Source organism: Dufourea novaeangliae, unplaced genomic scaffold (assembly GCF_001272555.1).
Source record: "Dufourea novaeangliae isolate 0120121106 unplaced genomic scaffold, ASM127255v1 scaffold208, whole genome shotgun sequence".
NCBI classification, from domain to species: Eukaryota; Metazoa; Arthropoda; class Insecta; order Hymenoptera; family Halictidae; genus Dufourea; species Dufourea novaeangliae.
In genome coordinates, this window is record NW_015374114.1 from 936,264 (window position 1) to 958,034 (window position 21,771).

Below are 21,771 nucleotides of genomic sequence, written 5' to 3' on the forward strand. Positions count from 1 at the left end.
AGAGAGAGAAAGCTACTCGAGGGTCTGCGCTTGCGAACTTTCCGGCAAATACGGCTACTCCGATGCTCGCTGAAACTCTCCCTCTCCCTTCCTCTGCCAAAACTGTCTCTTCCAGCGAGCTTCCACGAGACCGGCTATCGGAACCGATACGGACGCAATTACGCAACTTTTACTACCGACCTAGTTCGCCTCCCCGTCGCACAATGTGTCGATCAATGGACTGTTACGAGGAATCAGGTCCGACCGGCTGCGAAGGCCGAGGAATGGCGACTTTCGTTTCGAGTTTTTTATGTAGACGAACCTGTGACTGTTTCATCAGGGGAGAAACTAGGATAGGTTGTTGCGGACGAATCTGAGCCTATTTCATCTCAGGGAACCACTAGGGATTGTTAGACGTGCACTCTTAACGAATCCCACTAGATTTTTTCTTGCTCTCCACATGAACGTACATATGTGCACGTGAGAGTATACTGCGTGTGTATATGTGAATCTACGTATCTATTATGCGGAAACGGGGTTGAGGGTGTGGATAAACGATCTCTTCTTTTTTTTTTGTCACAGCTGCCACTTCCCGTGCGCGGAGCGCTACTCGGCTGCACACACCGGTGTGCATCCCGAACGAAGGGTGCTCGATCAGAGAGAAAGAGAGAGAGAGAGAGAAAGATAGAGATAGATCAGAGTTGCACCAGGCTAAAGTCGAAGGTGACAATGAAAACGGTAGCTGGAGAATAAGGGATGGTAGTGAATACAGAGGCTGTCTTGTACCCCTTGAATATGTATACTTTTCGTCGAATACGACTCTTGCAAGGGAAGAAACCCAACTGTCAGACTTCGATTTTAACAGGGTTTAGTAAGATATATTCAGATTACTAATGATATATGTGATTTAATTTCTTTCGAAAGGAACCATTCGAACAGAAAGATCCTCCGAGACGGTTACACGTCTGGGACTGGTGATTTATGCGAAGTTGTAAATCTTTGACTTATTATTAACCCGCTAACTGCATTTTTCCATTACAGTGGACGCCTACTTGATCACTAGACTGCAGGCTTTATGCATTTATAGGGAATCTGATTATTTAAATCTTAGTATACAAAAATATTTAATGAACTATGATGAGGTATTTTAAGTAAAAGATACAGTCAACGGGTTAAGTATTCGGGTATCGTGAGAGTAGTCCAAGTTCCATAGGGGACTGGATACGAACGAAAGCTAGTTCAAAAGCGTCTTAGCCCATTTACAACACCGCCATTACTGTACCAGAGGGGCTTAGTGCACGTGGTGTACCAAAAGTCGAAGTGTATATTCTTCGAACGAAACTTTCGGTCGAGTATTCGAGCGACAAAAAAAAACTTTTGGAACACCTCGTGGTATCTGTTTTACAAATAAGTACAATAAATCCTCAATGAGTGTTCAAAGATTCCTCGGCACTGACAAGAAAAGGTCCTCAGGTGTAGCGTTGAGTTTTTAACTAGGTTCAGCACAGTGATAGAGCTTGGAATTCCGAAGCCAATGATATTTGTTTCAGCTGCATATGGAAATTAGTTTATGAAATACTTAATGTTTAGTGCAGAGGTGCCTTCGAACACTCATCAAGGATTTGCTGTATGTACATCGATCAAAGGCACATGAGATGGCAAAGTACATGTACGTGACACAAAATAGACATGCAAGTTTGTGTTTTTGGTTGCTAAAGCTATGGCGGATAGTCGTCTCGCGCGACAACGAGAAACAAACAATGATTAATGGGAATCGCATAAGTTTAGCAACCAGCGATTGTAAACGATCGCCAATAAAGAACGCAGAAGAAGAAAAGGAAATAAAAGAAAAAATACAGAAAGTGATAGAAGGAGAATAAAGAGAGAAAAGAGATAGGGACATGCGACTCACCAATGCCTGGGCGGCGCTCTGGTGCTGCAAGCAAGAAACACCCAGTTACAAAATCACAGTAAACGACAATCGAATAGATAGTTGATTTTCTTCACGATTCGTGATTTCGCCAGGCAGCACACACATACACAATTTTTACACACACACGCGTGTATAGACTCGTACACGTTTAATGCAATGCTCGCGGGGGTGGGGTGGAGGAGGAAGCGTTTCACAGACAGACTTCTATGTTACCAATATGATTGTTAAAAAAATATGTACAAAGTGTCTTATCCTGATAGATATAGTTAATTCATAAAGAGTTATTCTAACCCGTAATTGGGCCCAATTGTGCAGAAAGCTACCAACCCTCAACTAGTAACGCCGTTGCTCGTGTCGCATTCATCGAGGAATCACTGTATTTTCCTCTTCTAACCCAATACATGCATTCCCCTCGCATTATTTTTTATCTCCTTAAAAACAAGTGAAAGATCGAAGGTGCTCGCGTTAGGTGGGACACCCTGTATAATACAAAAATCTGTGGTTTCACATCGATCACTCTGTGGCAGATCGCAAGTCGCGTTCGGTAGAAAAAGGTCGAAGGTCGCGCACGGCTCGATTAACGAGCGAATGGATGGAAAACGGTGAATAAAAAAACGAAAAAAGAAACGATAGAAAAACGAGGCAGGAACGAAGAGAAAGGAAGAAAAAGAAAGAAACGTAGAGACAGAAGAAAAAGCGAAATCCTTGAAACTTACTTTCAATCGTGCGAATAATTGCGACCTTCGATCGATACGACGTTGGCCATCTCCTTCCGGCGAATCTGCAGAACGTCGTTTTTCCTTTTTTTTTGTCTTTTTCTCACAAGCTTGCGGGGATGGGAGGGGATAGGGGAGGAAAGCTGGGTGGAAAAGCTCGTGTCGCGCGGGTTAACAAGTGCTTTTTTTCACCCCCGTAGTAATTACGAGGCTGGATGATGATGATTGGTCGTGCTGGCTCCCGAGGCCCTCGATGGCGGATCGATCGTAACCGTCGACGTCGAGCAATTAAAAGCAAAACCAATATGGCGGCACACGATCGCCATAGCCGCGATTTCGTCGCGGTGGCATGTTCGAGGAACACTGCGCTCTCGAGACGACTCGTCCTCTGCACGGTTTAATCTTCGACGCGTGGGTATACAACGAATCAAAAACGTTGTTAAAGTGAAACAAAAGGATGGGTGGATAATATCGGTATTTTCGTTTCGGTAGAAGTCACTGATTTAGTTACAATGGTCGCCTAAATTGCGATAAATCGTCCAATCTGAAACCATTGTAGAGTATATTCGACGAGATCTCCTCTCCCGCTGGAAGATATTAATCGCCATGATATTTTTATTAAGTTCTTATGGCGCCGGAAGACTAATACCCGGACGATTGACCTGGATTCTCGTCGTTCGTCGTTCCACGAACCGACTGTAACTAATCGGGAAGTTCCGCGTCCAACCGCGATAATTCCGCTCGATCGAGCCGACTCCGCGAAATTATTGTTCGAATCTATAACACCGAGTACGATCACATACTGTCGTCACGATCTTCATACCTGTCGTCGAGACCTCGATCGTTTCACCCTCACAGAGACGAATCGCCTATGAGACCTACGTTTGTCTTCCGTAAAAAGTAAGAGGAAGAGGGAAGTTCTTTTCCCGTAAAAGTAAGAGATATGGGGGGATGGGAAGTGCATAAATGTTTCCCCCTTTTTCCTGGGACTTTTTCTTAGCTTTCGTGGTTCCATCCACGCGAAGCGGTGGATGAACCTATTATGGACCAAGCAGCGAAGTAATACGATTTTTAAACATAAGATGCTTTTCTTTTTTGTAAATTTACATACTGTGCCGTAAGACAACTGTGGTATACGTCGAATAAAATTGTTATTCGTTACTTCCGAATAAATCTTGAAATGATTTATTCGTTATTCGGAATACAATTTGCCCAACTCTGACTTACGGTACCTAAGTGGAAGAAGAAACAACGATGAAAAAATGATTTTTAAGCAACTTCCTGGACATTTCCTTTTATCACCACAATGTTAGATAAATGGTATTCAATAATGGAAATTAACTTGCAAGAAACATTGCAAATAAAATGTTACCATTAACGCAACCATCGGTCCATTAATAGGATTAAACGTGAATTCGGTAACACCGTGAGCGTTTAATTATCGCGAGCGTTATCGACCTGTGGCAACGGTTTCGCTCAATGTCTGAAAGGGGGGATGCTTTTCCTGAAACGAGAGATAGTCGTCCGAAATGCGCGTCGTTATCACTAAAAAGCCACGGAAATGTCATTGGTCAAGGCGAACCCGGACGAATTTTCCAGGCCCACGGGGGGATCGATATTTCAACAAAAGAACCCAGAAACCGCCCCACATTATCGTTAGCCAAAACGAAAATGCTCGCCTCTCACGGTCTAGATGGAAACAATTTTCTCTTCTCGTTAGCCACGTTTATGCCCCGCTACTTGAACTCCTGACAAGGTACACTGTGTAAAAAAAAGTATACGAACATTCTTTAAAACAGAACTACGTTTTTAAAATTGGAACTAAGTGACTTGAGTTTTTTTTCTGTAAAGTTAGAAGGATTAGTTTACTAAATGGCGTGTAAAAAAATTTTTGAAAAAGTTGCAACTGGCCGGAATCGTGATGAAAATAGCAAAAATCGCTTTTTACATTTTATTTTATCTGAGACTGTAATGGAAATTTAGTAAATATATTTCGAAGATTTATATTACTAAAAAAGAAAAAATTTATGGGGACAGTCCGTGTTGAGAAGTTCTAGTCGTCTTCTTTCGAAGGCGAACGGTTATAACATTTACGCGTTCATGATTGAAATCGTCACGCGATTTTCAGCGAAAACGAAGAGTAATCTCGCCCCCTCCCTCCCTGGAGAACGTTCGTTCGGGAATAGGATAAGTAAACGAAACACTGTGGGCTCGAGCTTGATTGGGGCTCCAGAGACACGACAGGCACGAGTAACTACCTGCTCATGGCACTTGCTCACACCATCTATGCCCGTTCTGCTCAATATAGTTTCGTTTCCTGATTTACAATCGGGCCAAGTTATACAGAAACCTACCGAACCTTGAAATGAGAGAAAATTAATTAAACACAGTACGAATACCCCAATCTTCTTATCTTTACTTTGCAAACAATCACTCACCCACGGAACAACTCTTATATTATGTAATTATTAAAATTATCAAGCCTTAGGGTATTAAAAATAAAATTGAAATTAACTAATTAATTAATTAAAAGAATATTTTACTATCTTTTAGAATTAATTCGACACTGAAGGGGTTAACCCTGTAAAACCTGGACCTTATTATCGTAATTCCTTTACCACAATTTTTGCTCCAGTTACTTGAAATTTTTTCAAAAATGTATACTTTATACATTTTCATTCAAACAGCTAATATGGTATCTCTGAATTCTGACACCATTTTATAGCATCTCAGAGGGCTTCAAAGAAGTAGCAAACACTTACAAATCCTAGTCAGGTTCTAAGCCATATTGGTACGTGGACAACATTTTATTATAATATAAATGGTAACTACACCCTCAGGACATAAAGGGTTAATCATAATCCCAACTCTCAGACACGTTCTTAGGTTCCCAATACGTCCAAGAAAATTGCTACCGATCCACGTGTTTCCCCTTCTTCGCCATCACTTTCAAACGTAATGTAGCTGAACTGTGGACCGTGGCAGGTGGTTAAGGTTGCCCAAGTGATCACCATCGAAACGTCGAGTCCCTCGAGCTGGGAATGAAGCACTCCCTGGATAATATCACGACCAAGAACTCAGCCTCTAATACACACCGAGGCTATATTACGATTAGTTGGGCCTCCCCGAGTCCTAATCAGAGTCAATATCCCGTTGAATTTCTCTCGGAATCAGTCTAGAACGGGGTTTCGTGAGTTCCTACGGTAATTCTTGTTCCCCCAGACAGTTCAGAAAGACGTTATGGAGGGGGTGGTTCGAGGGTTAATTATATTATTAGCCTCCCCTAGCTGTAGGGCACCTGGGGAGCTCTCTCTCGAAACGTTTCAAGTCGATCCGGTCAATCGGGTGGGTCGCTGTCGAGTCGGGCGTGCATTTACGTTTTATGTAACGTATGTGTGTGTATGTATAGATACATGGATACGTAAAAAGGTGGAAGGAGGTACAAACGAGCTGCTCCCTGAAATTCTACAGTGGCTGATCAAATTATTACGATCAGATGGAGAAATTAGATATTTTATGTTTTTGGTGTTATTATGACATAAATAATTATGAAGTGTAAATTTTTTCTGTTTTAGCATATAGATAAAGAATTTAACTATATTTTGGTATGTATATATTGTCGTGGCGGCGGTTAAACGTGGAAGGGCCTCTCTGTCGAATCGATTCAACTACGGGTGGTGGTGGGCCTCTCTTTCTCTCTCTTCCTCTGCACACTGCAATGCTGTAACTTCTACGAGGAGGAAGATTTCACGAGGCGGAACCACCGCCGGCGAGGACGAGGAAAAGATGGAGATAGAAAGAGAGGAAGAAGAGGACGAGGTGGAGACTGGATAGGTATATGTGCCTGGGAACGCTGCCGGTTCGAGCATCGCTGAACGAACCTTTCTTCCAGATCTTATTGGATTTTCTTGGAGTTTCTCTCTCTCTCTCTCTCTCTCTCTCTCTCTCTCTCTCTCTCTCTGTAACCCCCGAATATGTACTCGTCCTTATTAACGGGACCTTTAATCTCTCGATTGCTTCCGTCTCGTAGAGGTCGCGACTTCATATTAAAAACTCGGAAGGAAATATACAGGCTGATCGAACGAAGGGTCGAAGAGTTAAAGGGGCTTATAGTGCTTGCCTAGAGGAGTAAAAAAAATGTCTAATCGATCTGTTGGTCCTAGAATCGATCCTTTCGAAGGAATATATTAAAGTTTGTTTTGTCACGGATGTTCCGTGAGTCTTTTGTACTTATTTACTATGCAAAACTCGGAATCTTCTGTATCTATTATTGTCTCACAACCTTGAATTAATGCATACTTCTAAAGTAATTTTCCAGATTACATGCAATGGGTTGGCGAAGAGACTTACTTAGCAAATGCTCGTAAATATTGATGTTAATTTTGCACCGATAGGATTGATTTTGGGACCGATGTTGATTAGAAATCGTTTAATCCTCTTGGTGAGTATGCTATAAACCGCCAAAAATATTGACTGTCCCAGTGGAAAAGGCTGTACCTAGCCAGACACGCTTGATTTCGTTTTTTAAGTCATAAATCGTCGAAAATATGTGCGTTTAGTTAACACAGGCTGTTGGTCTTGTTTTAAATTATATTACGATATTAATGTTACGCAATAATTTTGTAACGGTATTTAAATAATCCGACCCTCTTGCAATATTCGTGTCAGTATTCATGACATGGCAGTCAAAGTATTGTCGTCGTGATCGTGATATCCCTGTTCAAACAAATCCTCACGACCCTCAGATGGCTACACCGTGTCCCATTCAGACCAATCCTAAATAAATATCGCGGGTCTTTGCCCTTGGTTTACACCGACAGGATACCCCAGTGATTCAAAGACGTACGAACGACATAACATCCTCGGTGCGATTTCTCTATGTTGAATGGGCCCGACGTGATGGACTTGTTGCTAACAGTTCGATCGTTATAATATCACACCACGCGTACAGGGTGTCTCAGATCGGTTACAATCGGGCAGAAGGTTATTCTAGGTGCAAAAGCAAGTCCAAAATATAAAAGAAAAGTTTTTCCTACGATGCTTGGTTTCCGAGATAATCAAATTTCAAAATCTGCTGGATACGCGCGCAGTTATCGTATATAACTTGGCTAATGCGTCTGTTCGTTGCATTCTGTTTCTACTTATCGTCACCACGAATACACCGTGGGAACACTCGATGAAATTTCGAAGTTGTTCTTCTCGAAAACGAAGCCTTATAAGAAAAAAGTTTATTTTTCTCTTGCGACTTATTTTTTCTTATAGAATTATGTCCTGCCTTCCCCTGATTGTACTACTTGACCTGAGATACATTGTATACGATTGGCGCCCTTCGAGCACGGATGTGCCCACGTTTCGAAACGACCACTTCGAAAATTTGCGATAATTGTTTCTACGGAAAGGTTACAGGCGGGTCGAATGAATTACGTTCATTCAGCGACCACCCTGAATACAAAGAGACAAACACAGTACATACACGGTGCTCGTAACAGAATTAAATGTTGTCGAGGCGAGCATAAATTCCGATCGGGTGCCTCCGGGCTCCTCTATCTGTACACACAATTATGCAGTCATTAGCGTGACGGCCTTCTGTTTTCAGCGGTCACTAATCAGTGTCAATAAGAGAGAATTATATTTCACGCCCTCGACGGCCCGCGGTCTGACTGACAGAGCGAGGTTTTCGGTGGTTCTCGCGATATTAACCCTGGAACACGATATACGCGCGGTGCAAATCTAATCTCGTGACCCCTTTAAACTCGCCGATAAATTCGGAAACGTGTTCGTTACATCTGTATTCGGTGGACTGATAAAATTAAAATATCGGCGAACAAAACCTTTGTCGATCGTCGCAGATAGTTGTTAAATGTCGAGGTTTGAGGGATGTTTTCGAAGTGATACATGCCGATTCTTTCTGTAACTTTATACGTTTGTTTATGGAGCTAAATAATTTTTTTGAAAATTTCTTTCTACCGATGTATGTACAACTAAAAACAGTATAGAATTCCGATAATTTTATCAGAGTCGTGACTGTTATTTTAAAAATAAAGAGAGAATAATAAAGGGTGAGGAAATAATAAAGAGAGACATCCGAAAGTTTACCCGCGTTATCCGACGGTGTTCGTTCTCGGCTCGTTGATTTATCAGCCGCGATCTGGATAACGCAATTAACGTCGCGCGACGCGTCCCTCGACGCGATCCATCTTCCTACCCTCCCGTTGGTAGTGGGTGAATAAAAATTTTCTCTCCGCGGCCAGAGCAGGAGTGAGAACGTAATCGTGCCGGAGTATTATGTAACGCAGTTTTGCATTATGGGACATAACTGGTCACGGATGATCTAGCATTTCAACATTCCACATGAAACGTTAACCCTTTAACGGTCACACACTGAAATCGTTATTTCAAAATTATGAGACTGATAGATATACAGGGTGTTAATTTCAACTCGAGCACCTAAATTATTTCTGCTACTATTGAAAGTAAGAATAAATGACTAAATAGAATGTGCATGGTTTTAAGGCGTGCATCTGATGGTGATAAAAAAAAATCACAACAATAGAACAGTCTCGAGAGCAGCGCCGCGGAACTTCTCCGATAAATAAAGAACCTATCGCCACCAGTTTCTTTCATCCACGCAGAATAATTCTCCGCTTTTAATTAAACTTTTCCAATCGAACAGATTCCCTAGCGGACACAATCGGTTAATTATTCGTCACGAAGAAACAATCGTCGACCAAGCAGCTGGAACAGAGGATTTATAGGCTCAATCGGCGGAACGTAAACAAGCATAAATCAATTGGCCAGGGGGGTTCAAGGGGTCCGGTAGAAATGGAATTTTCGGCGAGCGATTAATTTATGCATTAATGTACGAACGGTATTTTGATTCATCCGTACCAGCGAACCCTCTCTAACCGGACAATAGACCCCAACAGAGATCGATTCATTCCGTGCGACGTGTTCGGGGCCGGCCTTCTGGTCGTCGCGCGTTTCGCTGCCGATCGATTCGAAATTCGACAAAGAGGGAGAGAGAGAGAGAGAGGAACACGAAGGGGAGAAAATTGGTTATCGAGAGGACACGCTTCGCCGCAATCGCGACCCCGGAAGAGAAATTCGAAGAGGGAGGGTGATGGTGGCCACGAGCGCGGGAGGGTTGAACGTCGAATCTCGACGAGGGGTGGTGGGATCTATTTCCTTTTATTTTTTCCCGATGAAGCGCGGCGATTGATCGGCCTTAAGGACTGTTGGATACAACCCTCGAGAAATCGTCTTGCAGCCTGTATTTATTGCGGCCGCTAAAGCTTTCGTTCCACCCCCCACCCCCCTAGTGTACTTCGGTTAACGTTAAAAGAATAGTAAAATCGTAACGACCATCGAGACGGGGATAAGTGTCCATTGGATCTGCAATCGAATTTCTCTCGAATCGTTTCAAGATCCCCCACCCCCCTCCCATTGATGCAATGGCCGACCAATCTACGCTCTAGTTCTTAATTGTTGTATCTCTGCTAGTTTCTAAACGGAGAAAACTGAGTTTAAAGTTTAGGAAATTTGATATTATAGAATAGAAGAAGGATTTATTTTGGTGGAGTCTTTAGTGATATATGAACAGATCTTGAAGGATTTTTGAAAATTTTTAAAATTGTTGATCCCACAGATGTTTCAAATATAGTGGTAATCTTCTTTCAAGGAATCGTAACTGGTGAACTGCCGAACGGATCAAAATGAGCTTCGTGAGTGCTTATAGTGGAGAATATGGATCGGAGAACACGTTTTCTCCGGCGGCCGAGAATTGGGACATCGGCACACTAATCTGACCGTACGCGAACCTCCGTGCCACTTTCCCGCGACCCGATTGTCTATGGACGCGGAAGATAACCCGAAAAACAGGGACAAAGCCAGTCGATTTGAGGAGGAGTGAGCTTTCGATATACTCTTCGCGAAAAGGTTGCATCGAGAATGTGGAAGAAAATTATTGCCGACCGAAATTTCGCTTCCAACGAAGGTACACTTCCGGAATCCGAATGTACACCACGATCATCGAACTGAACGTTTACGTTTGTCTGTCGTATTCGCAACGAGCAGAGTGGAATTTAAAGGTAAATGTTCCTTTGAAATGGATTTCGAGTCGGGGCAACACGTCCTATAAATCTCAGAGAGAGAGAAAAGCAACTGAAGCGAATCAACACGTCGCAGAGTGATTCGGATCGTTGTTTTAGAAGTTCAAAAGCTTAATTTGAAATAGGTTCGATGCACCAATAAACGAACACGTACCAGTGAATGGACATTGCATATAAAAACGAGTGAATTAAGTTTTTATTGAAAAGACTTGACAGAAATATGAGAATATCGATTTCTATGAAAATCGAATGAAATCAGTACTCTTGTGTTCATTTCCTTCATTTTATAATTTTGTGATTTCATTTCCCATCCTGCACAATGTATACGAAAGAGCTTATTCTTCGTTAAATAAATAAATAATAACAAATAATAATCATAACGAAGTTTTTGATTAGCTTTTCGGTGAAAGGGACGACTATGCATCGCTTCCGCTAGGTCGATGATGGGGTCGCGTATCATCGATGCCAAACGTAGGTAGGCTGTCTAGTATACCAATTAACCGAGCCAGTAGATAGAACGCGTCTAATTGGATCATTGGGGCAACGGGTACTTTTCGCTTGAATTTGTTCATCAAGATGTAGATCTTGCGCGGAGCGACGCCCTGGTGTGTCAAAAGCACAAAATACAGTAAATCCTAAATGAGTGCTCGAATTTTTTATTTAGCACAGTGATAGAGCTTGGTAATTTATAAAATATTTAATCTTCACTTGCCGAGGAGCCTTCGAACATTCATCGGGGATTTACTGTAGATTCAGAACTAGCTGGGTTTATACTTTTTACGTCCCGGTTCAAATCCCGTTTTTCACCTCTAATTTCTTCCCCGAAAGAGGATTCCCCGAGTCCGTTAGCTTCTTTCGCCCGATTGAAAATACAGAGCGATTATCAGGAAGAAACGGCGACGGTGGTCGATGGAACAGCGAGTAAATCGTCCTTCGATTCACGACAAAACGGTAATAAAACAGCCCCCTCAATTCGCGAATCCTGTTCTATTATAACTTAAAGTATACAGAGGATCACTACGACCTCGGAGATGATAAAACGATCGGTGAGAATCGGATGGTAGAGTGAAACCGAGACAACTACGCACAATGGTAGATTCTTCTCAAAAATGGGATAAAAACACAAGGAAAATTATTATTTAAATTGAAACCTGTTGTTATTTAGAACTTCAAATTTGCGGTTCTCTGAAATAGTCACGTGGCCGTCATTGTTGTCAATGTGTGTGCATGTTGTGCTGAATAATTACTGTCTTAGGACAGAAAGGATTAGTTTGGAAGCTACGAATTTCGTCCCAAACACTCATATACACTCGTCAGACTGTGCCATGGTTCAAACTTAGCAATCTTCCTTCATATATGTAATAATAAAATCTCCTACACTTTATCTAATAATGTCTGAGCAAGCGAATTCAGTTTCAGTGAAAAATGACCCAGCACCGCCTCCCGGCTTGCCGTCTGACCATCCGATGTCCGACAGTTAAAAATCGATCGGGTATCGGTGTGGTTTGATCGCGCCCGAGGCTTGTAATCATGTGTGTGCGAATTTGTGTATGTATGTCGCGCATACCCCTGTCCGGGGGTTGTGTCGTACCGTATTCACATACACATATACACCGTTTTACATACCGAGGGCATCAGCTGATCGGTGGACCTCACCCGGGTCACCTTGTTCCTGTATATCACTCTCTTGACGAGCTTCTCCATCGGTTGGTTCCACTTCATGAAGCTCACGTACGCCAAATAGAAACCGAACAGCACCAGCGCCTCGTACCAGTGGATATAATTGTCACGGAAGAAGTAGATCAGCGTCAGCAGACTGACGCTGTAGAACGAACAGTCGCGGAACAACGGCCACCATGTTAGTGACAACACGGTACGGGAGAATATCGCGCACATACCGATCACAAAGAGGATATTGAAGACCGCAGAACCGACGATGGTGCCGATGCCAACGTCGTCGAATGACACGAACACACCGATTATCGATGTGAACAGTTCCGGCGCGGAACCACCGGCGGCCATGAACGTGGCGCCAGCAACGTCGTCGGCGATCTCCAATTTCTCAATGATCACGTCCAACGACGGCACGAAGAACTCGTCGCACACGATCGCCAGCGCGACGAACATGTACACAACACCGATTACATGGAGTATCACGGCACCCCGACGACGTTCACCGATCGTGAACAGATCTTCGGGAAACAGGGGAGCTTTCTCCTCAGTCATGTTACCGCCGACCTTCTGATGATGATGATGATGAACGGTCGCGTTGTAACCGTCATCTGTATACGGATCGAGTTCGTTGCCATTTGATAGAACACTACCGTTCACAGTGTAAACCGACCAGGGCGTAGCTGTGGTGCTGGTGCTGGTCTGAAGAATGATCGGATTGTTTGGGGCTGGCCTGTGTCCCATCGAGGCGGCAGGACCCATCGCTAGGGCCAACAACGCCGAGGCTAGGATAGCAGCCGCGAATCGCCGCCTCCTCCGCCAGCATGTACGCCGTTCGACGCTTGTCACGATCATCGTCGTCGGTGGTGTTTCTGGTGCTGGTGTATCGCACCCTCGAGGACGTTCGCCGTCGTTAGCGAGCAGTCCTCCGTCCTCCTCCTTCTTCGCCTCCTTCGTCTTCTTCTTCGTCTCCGTCCTCCTCCCCCTCCTCCACCTCGTCCTCTCTGGCCTCCGTCGCCGTTTCCTCCTCCGTCTCCACCACCACCACCACCACCTCCGCCTCCTCCACCACCTCCTTCTGCGTGTCGTATCGTGTCGTGGCGCGGAGGGTGTACGCCAACGGAGGTACCCTACTAAGGCTGGGTCATGTTGGAACACCGAGGAGCTGCTCTCGCATGCTCCTCCACCTTCGATGGTTCCCTCCGACGAGTGGACCTACCTTTCCACTCTCTGGTTTCTATTATTCCCTGCCTATGCCACTCGAACCTCTGGTACTCTGTTTTCCCTTGGCCCTCTTCTGTCTCTACTTCTTCTTGGTTTTCGTTTGTGACACTCTTCAAAGTCTGCCTTTCTTTTTCCCCCACACGTTTTCCCGTTTTATGCAACCATAAAATTTTCTTTTTATGCCACACTTCCTTCGCTGTCCTTCGAGAACCGTTCCTCCTCCCCGAGAGAACAATGTCACTGGTAGATTATTCCGTTCACCGATACAACAACGCGTTAAAAACGTTTCTGATCGTACATCTACGGTCTCTATAGTACGCTACGATTTACTAACGTTGCTCTCGTGTGTCGCACGATGAAAAGGCAGTCGCTGGCTCCGCTCTGCGGGAGCGATCGCGATGTCGCGGGATATCCTCTTTTCTCCTCCTCCTCCTTGCTACCCGGCGGCGTCGTCGCCGTCGTCGTTACCGTTTTCGTCGTCGGTCGTCGTCACTGTCCTCGTCGTCGTCGTCGTCGTCGTCGCCGTCGTGGTCGCTAGGATGCGGTGGATGGTGCATATAACCCTGGATGGATATACAGGAGCAGCAGAACGGCGTCCCCGCCGCGATGCCCGCCCGCTGCACACTGGAACAACCCTGTTCCGTTCCGTTCCTCTCACCACCCCCTTCCAACAATTTTCCTACCACCTTGCCCCACCACTGTATCTCTCTTCAACCCCCTTTCTCGGTTGCTTTCTCTCCCTCTCCCATTTCCGTGTCTCCTCTCCGTACCCTAGTGTTCCATCTCTTTCCCATCGCCCAACATTGAATGTATCCTCTGTCCTCCTTCCCTCACCACCTTCGATCTATGTTTCTCTTTCGTTCCAATTCTCCGTTCTCGCTCCGTTACCGTCGTCGTCTTCCTCCCACCTGGAGCAAAACCACGAATGGGATCGTATCGGTTCTCCTTCTCGCTCTTCACCCTCTATACTCCACACCCTGTGCACAGTCTCTGTTCCACCGGGGTAGCTTATATCCCTCTTCTTCGACAACACACTCCACCCCATCCACCCGCCCCAAAGTTCGATTCTTCTCTTTCTAGCCAGACGGCTAGAAGAGCCGCTGGCTCTTTTTCTCTACCGTTCGTCTCTTTCTAGCTTCTAGTTCCTTTCTCTTCTATCCTGACCCTTCCCTCCCTCGATACCACCCCGCCGACAGCGAAGGAGCCAACGGATCCGTCGACATCATCCGTTTCCCTCTGCACACAGGCGGTTCTGCGCACCCTACCTCTCGTCTCTGTCCCCTGCACTGAAATTCCAACCCCCGTCCCTCGCAGTCACCTGGCCGCTAGGTGGTGGTAGAGGTCGCGAAGGTGGGAGGCAGTGCTGCCTGTGCGCACACATAGACTCCAGCATATCGTATGTGCACGTTTCCTGGCGAAGCGAGAGCGTGCGCGCGCGTGTATGTACGTGTGTACGCGAGTACGCGCGCGCAACCCTCGCTGGGCCTCCCGCTCGATATCGGAGGAGTCGAGTCCACGTTACGCGAACACCACCGTATATACCGGGTGTCGTGGTACAGTCGTCGAAACCGCGTTTTTCGTTCGCCCGCTTGTCGGCGCTCCGATCGTTTCGTTCCGTGCCCCGCAAACGAGGATCACAACAGGACTCACGGTTGTGGGCTCTGTACACCGATGCCGAGTGTTGGTGTCTCAGACAGTGACTCAGACATTCGTTCGCAGACTTCTAAAATAACAATTACGTGCCGAAACTTTTATGCAATTTCGATTTATATGTTCTTCTTGTCGTAACTTTTATTATCCTTTTGTAATGAATTTGGTAATTTTGGAATAAAATTCGCCGATGTGAAGTACAGAGAATTGAATGAGAACTTTATGTTATATAGTCTAGACGCAGCTTTAGTGATACAAGTTGCACAGGGAGTTGGACAGATTAGGACTTGACACAGGAACAGACAAACTTTGAAACTGTCGTTCAGACGGTCGAAGACACCTAGGTTATACGATCGGTTGTACGACAAATCGTATCGTCTGTGGGGTCTTCCAACGGGATGTGGGATCTCACATGGTTCTCTGAAGGAAGAATCCAACTCTGTGTTTCTGGGAACTCACCCTCGTCCATCGACGTTATTGGATGCGCGGTCCCTCACGATGAATCGAATCCAAGTTCTTCGGAACCTTTCAAGATACCTCTGGCAATCCTTTCGTCCCCGCGAACCGTGTGCTCGCGGATCGAAGAAGAGCGGAGAGGGAATGACGAAGGCTGCGTCGCGATTCTCTAGTCCAGTGAATGGAAATTTCAACTCGACCTACATGTTCCCTCTCTTTTCTTTTTAATCCTTATAGTACCTTACAAGTTTTCCGGGGATCGTAAAAAAATACCTTGAAATATTTTAAATTAACATATTTCTCTTAAAAATACAGACATTTTCACGTTTTTCTTTTATTTCATTATTTTTATCCTATTCCTAATTCGATATTATATTCGCAAACGGTCCAACTTTTAAGTCTCTATTTACGAGTAAAAGAAATTTTCTCGAGATCTCTTCCATAGAGGCCGAACACTCCAGCAATTCGTGTCGAGGTTCCGTAAAATAATACGAATTCGAAAATTATTCCGCACGATAAAGTTCCACGCATCGTTATAATTAAACCGCGGATTTATAGTATAGTAAGAAGTTTAATAAATTTTCGGAAGGGTTTTTAAAAATGTCTGCTTGTTTCTAGGCTCCATAAACAAATCCTTAAAGATTGATACTATACTAGACTATTATAATACATAACGATACTGCGGATTTTATGCATTTGTAGCATACACGATTATCTGAAACCCAGCATTGTAAGATGTACAAAAAAAATTAATGAGATGTTTACTTTACTTAGAACCTTACAGAATAATAACAACGAATTCTTCTTGGATTCCAATTCCCGTAAACCAGTCCATAAAAATCTATATTTGCATAAAAATCCGCAGTCTAGTTATAGTACATAAATCTCTCTGATCAGATACGATCGCTGAAATAATACCCACTGTCACCTGGTAAAAGTACTAATTACCCGCGGCAGCTATCGCACGTACCTCTACTACGAGCGACTTAACGTATCCAATTCAACGCGTTCCTACTCCCCCTCCCCCTCCTCGCCCCGTAACGACGACAACAGAATAGCGAGCTTAGCGGAAACTTTGTAATCATGGGTAGCACACTCGAATAAGGCGAAACCACCGAGCATAGTATCGCTGGCCGCATTCCTCTCGTCAGACCTCGCGAGAACCATAATCGTGCCGCCGTACGTTCTTACTACTCGTGTTCCCGACGACGTCTCTAAACGTTACCAGGCTAACGATTTCGTAAATATTCGCAGTGGAATGAGAGACAAATATTCAGGGTGGTCTTGTTCATCGTAAGGATCAGCTTCACCTACGAATAATCTCTTAGTCGGAAGTCAACATGTTAAAAATTGTAGGGTACCAATACCCGTCCAATCTCCACGATAATGTAATCACACCCTGATAATATTTATTAGTTACACAACTACTATTTTTTTCTTTTAGCTCAAGACTGTTTCTGGCTTCTGTCCCACTCAGACGCCCCGCAGGCAACCCAAGTACGAGAATAAAGGAAAGAAAAAATTAAGAAAGCTCACGCAGTCACGTACGTGTGTATGTATCTCGAGGAACCTTGTCCTGAGGTAAATGTAGCTGCGCACCCTGCCCCCCCCTCTCGGAAACTGTCCACACCCCTTGGGCCTCGTGCGCCCTCCAAGTCCTCCTTAGGGGCGGTTCGTTGTGTTCCCAGAGGTCGTTACGGTTATTAGCGACCGACGAGAATCGCCGGGGACTTTTCGAGCTTTCGCCTCGTTTCACCTTTCCGCGGCTTTTCCGTCGCCGTTTTTCCAGCCTGGACCGACACGCGAGGGAGAGAAAAGCGTTTCCTCTCACGACGCTAGCCCCCTTGCCACCTGGCGAGTGCACAATTTTAGCGATAATTCAGCCATATTGCCTCTTCCCTGTCGACGTTCCTTCTCCTCGATTTATTATCATTGCCCGTTTTTCTCTGTTAACCCCCCACCCCCCTTGGAATAGAGCACAGTGTCATGGGGGCGCTTATTTCCCCGCGAATTTTTCCTCTCAGGTTGAACAAGAATGTCCCACGATGACGATGTGGATGTATAAAATACAGTAAATCATGGATGAGTGCTCGAAGGCTCCTCGACACTAATTTTTCAGACGTTATCCCCACCACTAGGGGGTCCCCTTTTTTTCCCTTAAAATTGTTTGTCGACCATTCGAGCTGCTAAATTTTGATTTTGACCGTGGAGTCTTGGAACACTCATCGATGATTTACTGCATATACCTTTCCTGGCGAGTAAATTATCGTCCATGCCTACTGACGACAAGGGCATTAATCGTAAGGATTAACCTACTTGGTCGGTTTTGGAGAACGACAACAAAACCGTTCTGGGGACGTTCGACGAAACGCAATTACTCGCTTAAAGGAAAAACGTATATACGATTTTCCAGTTGAACGGAGCGGAAGTTTAAAACGGAGTCGTTCGTATCGGGGGATGGAGGGGTGAGTTCACGGTATCCATCTGTACGGAAATACATCGGTTCTGATACTTACAATCTATAGCATCGATTCGACGGGACCTCCTGGAGGTCCATTACTTTCTTCAGCCCCGAGTTCGTATTGTAGTACCAAACGGGAGAATTTTTTCGTTATACCCCGACATACCGCGGGATGGGAATGGGGAGGGTATTACGACGTCGTTACGTCGCGTAGGCGCAAGGTTAGAGACGAGAGGAACGGTCTTAAAATACTAACTACGCCGAGGAGATCGGAAGCGCCCAACGGGCGGAGTGTATCATTCCATCGGTCCCGGTGTGTAATTATTACTCGTCTCCATCTTCACAAGAATTCGTTAGACAGACGGATGCAATAAAAATAATGACAACCAACCTCGAGGTCACCGTGAGAAGCGCTCAGTCGCTAGACCACCACTCGAAAACCGTTCCCTCCACGGTAGAATCGTTGTATCGCCTCTACCTATATTCCAGCTTTACCGCGGCCCGAGAACCACCGCCGCCGCGACGTAGATTTATCGACTGGTCGAAACTTCGTAACTTTCCTTGCTCTTTTTTTTTCCCTCTTCCCCTATTCTATTTCTGTCCGACGTCTCTTTTGTTGGGCAATCTCGGCCATCGGCCGGCCTGGCTTTCCAGCGTTTCGCTAGGTCTATTCTCGGTATCGACCGCGGACCAGGAGAAACGTTACCTTTTTCGCTCGTCAAGTTCGCGACAAGAGGAGTTGGACACCACCGTGACAGAGGAGGGGACCGACTCTTTACCGCTGCCCCACGATTCGACGAGATAAAGCGTTTCGGCTGAAACCACCCCTGTAGGATGATTCCGAGTCGTGGAATCAAGTGCAACATTTTAAAGAAAAGTCTTGAAGATTCACTTATAGTTCGAAGGCTCCTCAACACTGAATCTCAGACGTCATCCCCACCACTGGAGGGGTCCCCCGTAGAACCAATCAAACGCCCAGTTATAGGGATGACATCTGAACACTCTGTGCCGAGGACCCATCGAACACTCATTGATGATTTAGTGTACGTATGAGCAGGATCTCTATTTTACCTATTGAGGTATCTAGGTTGATCATTCAACCCTGGTTCAATTATACGACTGGACAACGGGGAGATGATTCGTTTTCCATGATTTTTTTTATTGTCTTCCGGAGCTATGGAGTCATCTTTGACAGCGAGTCCTACTTACAAGAAACGTGAGCCCCCTTATATAGATCGTATATACCCACTCGTGCTCTTTAATTTCCATCGAGCACACTTCGTGATAACCTTGGCTCCGTCACTCGTGTTACACGAGTCGGTGATTCGAGCCCGAATGTATGTACAATTTGGAGGGGGGGGGGATCGTGTGCAAAGTTGCGCCATTAATCCAATTAACGGACGCGTCCGGAGTATCGCGTCGAAGGCTCATTCGCACGATAGAAACAGAGAGAGGGTAACTCGTGTACAAAGTGTACGCGATGGCGTGTACAACGGGTCAGGCTAGTATCCACAGATTACATGTATACGTTACACACCGCCGTCGAAAGTTTCGACGTCTCTCGAGCAGTCGAAAGGTGGAACCACCCCCCATTATCGAACGTCCTGCTACCAGCAGCACCGCCGCGCCGATTCAGCCCCTCGCCATCCACCCTCCCTCCCTCTCAACCACCCATCCCGCCCCGTAGATCCTAAAACAGGCTCTTTCAAACACCTCACGGGGCGACGAATCCAGAGGATCACTGCTACGTCCGAGAGGCCACGTCCTTTGGCCCCCCCCCCCAAATACGTGAAACGTGTCACGATCCAGCACGATCGGCTATCTTTGATTACGTAACCACCGCCGTCGTCGTGCACTCGCGTCCTGGAAAAGCCTGGAGGCTTTCTCTCTCTCTCCGCCGTAGCACGGACCGATAACAAACGTTGACCCAAATACGTTCCCGCCAAACCATCGTAAATCGTGTGCCCACCGCGATCCAAGGTACCCACACCCAACTTCGTTCCAGCCATATCCCCCCTACGCTCCTCCTTAACATTTTTCACCGATTCTTTACTCCCTTTCTATGCGTTTTTGCTTTCCTTACCTCCCGAACAAAACCCTCTGTCAGTTTTTCTAGATTCCGCCAATACGTCCCCAGTGACCGAATCTCGAAACGATCTGACGAACGGAAGGGACGTAAAAAGGGAACAAAAGAGAGAGACGAACACGAGTGGTGTCCCCCGTATTGGCCTTGCGCGGATATACGCGCGATTAGTCGAATTTTCCAGTTCCAGACACGCCGTGTGTTCCAGCCGCGCGCGGCGCTAGCTGGCTGGCTATGTTCCCGAGTTTTTAGCCGGCGTTTGTGTACATATACACAATTCTCCGATGTGTGCACTACACGCACAATACAAACACACACACACACACAAGCTGATACACTTCCCCACGGACACGTGTGGAACGGTGAAAGACAGAACGCGTACGTGTCTCCTCTAGCGTAGTGTGTATTCACTTGCGAATGTGTGCAGAAGCAGCAGGGCGGGCACACAGCGAGTTGGACGAGGCGTACGCATGCGTATAATCGTTTTTCAAAGGGGGGTGGTATGCTACTCCGTTTCGCGGCAGGTACCACACACGCTCCACGACGCCCGCCCCGCTCACCTCGCCAGTGCACGAAACGGACGGGCCGCGAGCTCGATTGCACACCCTTCTTTCCAGGCCAGGCTTGAAGGGATGCCAACCACCGAGTCACGGAGGGCTGAACCCCGCGGTACAGAGAGAGAAAGAGAACAGCAACACGTATGCCAGCGTATCAACGGACCGCGCGGCAAGTTTACGAGGAGAGCATCCCGAGTAATGGAAGCATTAATTTTGATCGACTTTATTTCGAGCGGGTCACGAGACCGCGAGCTCGACTTGCCTATCCTTTCAATCGATGGTATGGAAAGATCTAATAATAGGAATCGCACGAATTCACTATATACAGGGTCTCCCAAAATAGCTTCGACTCCCGGAAATGAGAGGTTCCTGGGATGATTTGAAACTACTTTTCCCTTAGCAAAAATGTTATCCGAGGCTTTGTTAACGAGATATTAGCGAAAAACCTCGACCAATCACAGCGCGAGTCTGCCGGCCGAGTTCCCGCGGTAGGGTCGGCTACCAATCGCAGCGTGCAACCAACGCTACCGCGGAAGTTTGGCCGGCAGACTCGGGCTTCGATTGGTCGAAGTTTTTCGCTAATATCTCGTTAACAAGGCCTCGGATAACATTTGCGCTAAGGAAAAAGTTGCTTCAAATCATTCCAGGAACCCCTCATTTCCGGGAGTCGAAGCTATTTTTTGACACCCTGTATACCTCTCTCTATTTCGTAATTTGCGGGGTACAATTGGGACACTGTAACGACGGTTCGCTCGGTAGTTAGCTCCATTCCATTCCGGAAAACCTCCCTACCCCCCTACCCGCTTTGCGCTTCGTTCATTCGGTGATTTGCTCCAATTTAAATGCGATTTACTCGAAATTGTTTCGACTCACTCTAAGGAAGACGTGTATATACGTATAAAATTCCCCCAATGAAGAAAGAGAGACAATCAT

The 21,771-nt window shown here is 45.7% G+C and overlaps 1 protein-coding gene across 1 annotated transcript in view; it reads right to left on the bottom strand.

The window, feature by feature from the left end:
• LOC107190950 (sodium/potassium/calcium exchanger Nckx30C) overlaps window positions 1–13,332 on the bottom strand; it is a 51,079-nt gene extending 37,747 nt beyond the window's left edge. The window contains exons 1-2 of the mRNA XM_015579863.1: window positions 12,363–13,332; window positions 1,892–1,915 (exon numbers count right to left, since the gene is read on the bottom strand). Coding sequence (XP_015435349.1) covers window positions 1,892–1,915; window positions 12,363–13,262 — 924 coding nt within the window. The 5' untranslated portion in view covers window positions 13,263–13,332. The remainder of the gene's footprint in view (window positions 1–1,891; window positions 1,916–12,362) is intronic.
• Between the last annotated feature and the right edge of the window lie 8,439 nt (window positions 13,333–21,771).